Raw genomic sequence first — 1,931 nt, 5'->3', positions numbered from 1 at the left:
AGGATGGGGGCGGGAGGCGACCGCAGATCCCGCCCAGGCCACGCCCTATTCAGGCCACGCCCCCTGGCCCTGGGTGACCAGCGCTCCAGCAACCCCTCTGGGTCGCCCCCCTCGGTGCGTCCGGCTGTGCCTCCGCCCTCAGGCTGGCCTGGGTTCCCCCTGGCCCGCTGGAACTCCCTCCCCGAGCCCACTCCGTCCTCCAAGCTGCATCCTAAGCTGCCTGAGGGAAGTGCCACTTGGAATCCAGCCTCAAGCTGCTCGGACACGCTTTAGGTGGCTGGAAGTCCTCCCTCGCGTCTGACTTCGATCCTATAGGATTTAGGCCACCCCAGGCATTCTGGGAGTCCCACCCTGAATCTACCCTCCATTCTTCTGGCTCGAGTTTTCTTCGTTTTCTTTTAATTTGTAGAGTCAGGGTCTCGCTATGTTGCCCAGGCTGGTCTCAAACTCCTGTCCTTAAGCGATCCTCCAGCCTCAGCCTCCCAAAGTGCTGGGATTACAGGCCACCGCCCCCAGCCCTAGCTCAAGTTTTCTAGGAGGCCAGCGGAAGTCCCACTCCACCGCCCTTCTCCATGCTCCCCACCTTGGATCACCCAGGGATCGCGTGAAGTCCCTCTTCGAGTGTGCCCACCCCCCGCGGCGGGCCGGTGCACAAAGGAGGCGGAGGCGAGGCGGTGGTGGTGGGAGGGCTGTTTATTGGCGCGGGTCCCAGCGGTGTGGGCGCGGGTGGCGGTCACAGTGCCGCGACGCAGTCGGTGCCCGTGTATCCTGGCAGGCGCAGGGCGAACTTGCGGCGCACGTCGTCGGGCACGAACCTGCCGGCCACGAAGTGGTGGCGCCCAGAGAAGCGGCCGGCGCAGCGCTTGGGCGCGGCGAGAGACACCAGCACGTCAGGCCGCAGCCCGTCCTCCGCATCGCTGCCGGTCTCTGCGTCCCAGCCTGAGGGAGGAGGGTCCGGGGGGATTGGGAACTGGGAGGGTGGCCCGCCCTCAGCCTAGAGTCCATCCTGGCCCTGCCTCTCCTCCTCTCCCCTCCAACACTGAGCCTCTGCTCTCAGACCAGAGTCCTGCTGCCCCACCTCCCACTTCCCCTCCCCCATCAGACCCAGCCTCTTCTCTCTGACACGTAGGTGAGACTTGTCTCCCGCTAGAACTCTGCCTCCGCCCTCAGACAAGTCTCTCCCAGTCTTTGGAGGTGTTTCCCTCCAAATCAGACCAGAGCTTCTGCACTCAGACTTTTCTGCTTCTGCTCCCATCCTACCATTCAATCGCCCTCCTCCATCTGACCCAGCCTCTGTCTTCAGACACCATTTCCACCTGCTGCCCTTTCCCATGAGAACCATGCCTCTGCCTTCTGCCCTGGTACCTGTCCCCACAACTCTCTCGGCATCAACTTGCAGCCTCTCCACTTTAGAGCCTCTTTCCTCCCAGACCTCCCAGCCAGACCCCAGCCTCTCCCCGTGACTAGATATCCGTCCTCTACTCAGACCACAAACTGGCCTCCAGCCTCAGGCAAGCCTCTGACGTCGGACTTGTCTCCTTGCCCCAAGTTCTTGCCTCTAACAGGACATGTCCTCCTCCCCACCTGACTTGAGCTCACTTGATTAGAAACTCCTCCATCTGACCGAAGGTCCCTACCCTCACTCCCAGATTGGTACCCTCACCAGCAGATTAGACATTACCTTTATTTGTTTATTTATTTATTTTTTTTTTTTGAGACAGAGTCTCACTCTGTCGCCCAGGCTGGAGTGCAGTGGCCGGATCTCAGCTCACGGCAAGCTCCGCCTCCCGGGTTCTCGCCATTCTCCTGCCTCAGCCTCCCGAGTAGCTGGGATTATGGATGCCTGCCACCTCGCCCTGCTAGTTTTTTGTATTTTTTAGTAGAGACGGGGTTTCACCGTGTTAGCCAGGATGGTCTCGATCTCCTGACCT

At 60.8% G+C, this 1,931-nt stretch overlaps 1 protein-coding gene across 1 annotated transcript in view; it reads right to left on the bottom strand.

The window, feature by feature from the left end:
• Window positions 1-673: 673 nt before the first annotated feature.
• Window positions 674-1,931, bottom strand: part of YJEFN3 (YjeF N-terminal domain containing 3) — a 9,848-nt gene continuing 8,590 nt past the window's right edge. The window contains exon 6 of the mRNA XM_011990916.1: window positions 674-939. Coding sequence (XP_011846306.1) covers window positions 734-939 — 206 coding nt within the window. The 3' untranslated portion in view covers window positions 674-733. The remainder of the gene's footprint in view (window positions 940-1,931) is intronic.

The sequence above is a fragment of the Mandrillus leucophaeus genome, unplaced genomic scaffold (genome assembly GCF_000951045.1).
Source record: "Mandrillus leucophaeus isolate KB7577 unplaced genomic scaffold, Mleu.le_1.0 Scaffold11, whole genome shotgun sequence".
Classification (NCBI taxonomy): domain Eukaryota; kingdom Metazoa; phylum Chordata; class Mammalia; order Primates; family Cercopithecidae; genus Mandrillus; species Mandrillus leucophaeus.
This window is presented reverse-complemented; position numbering and strand designations above follow the sequence as displayed.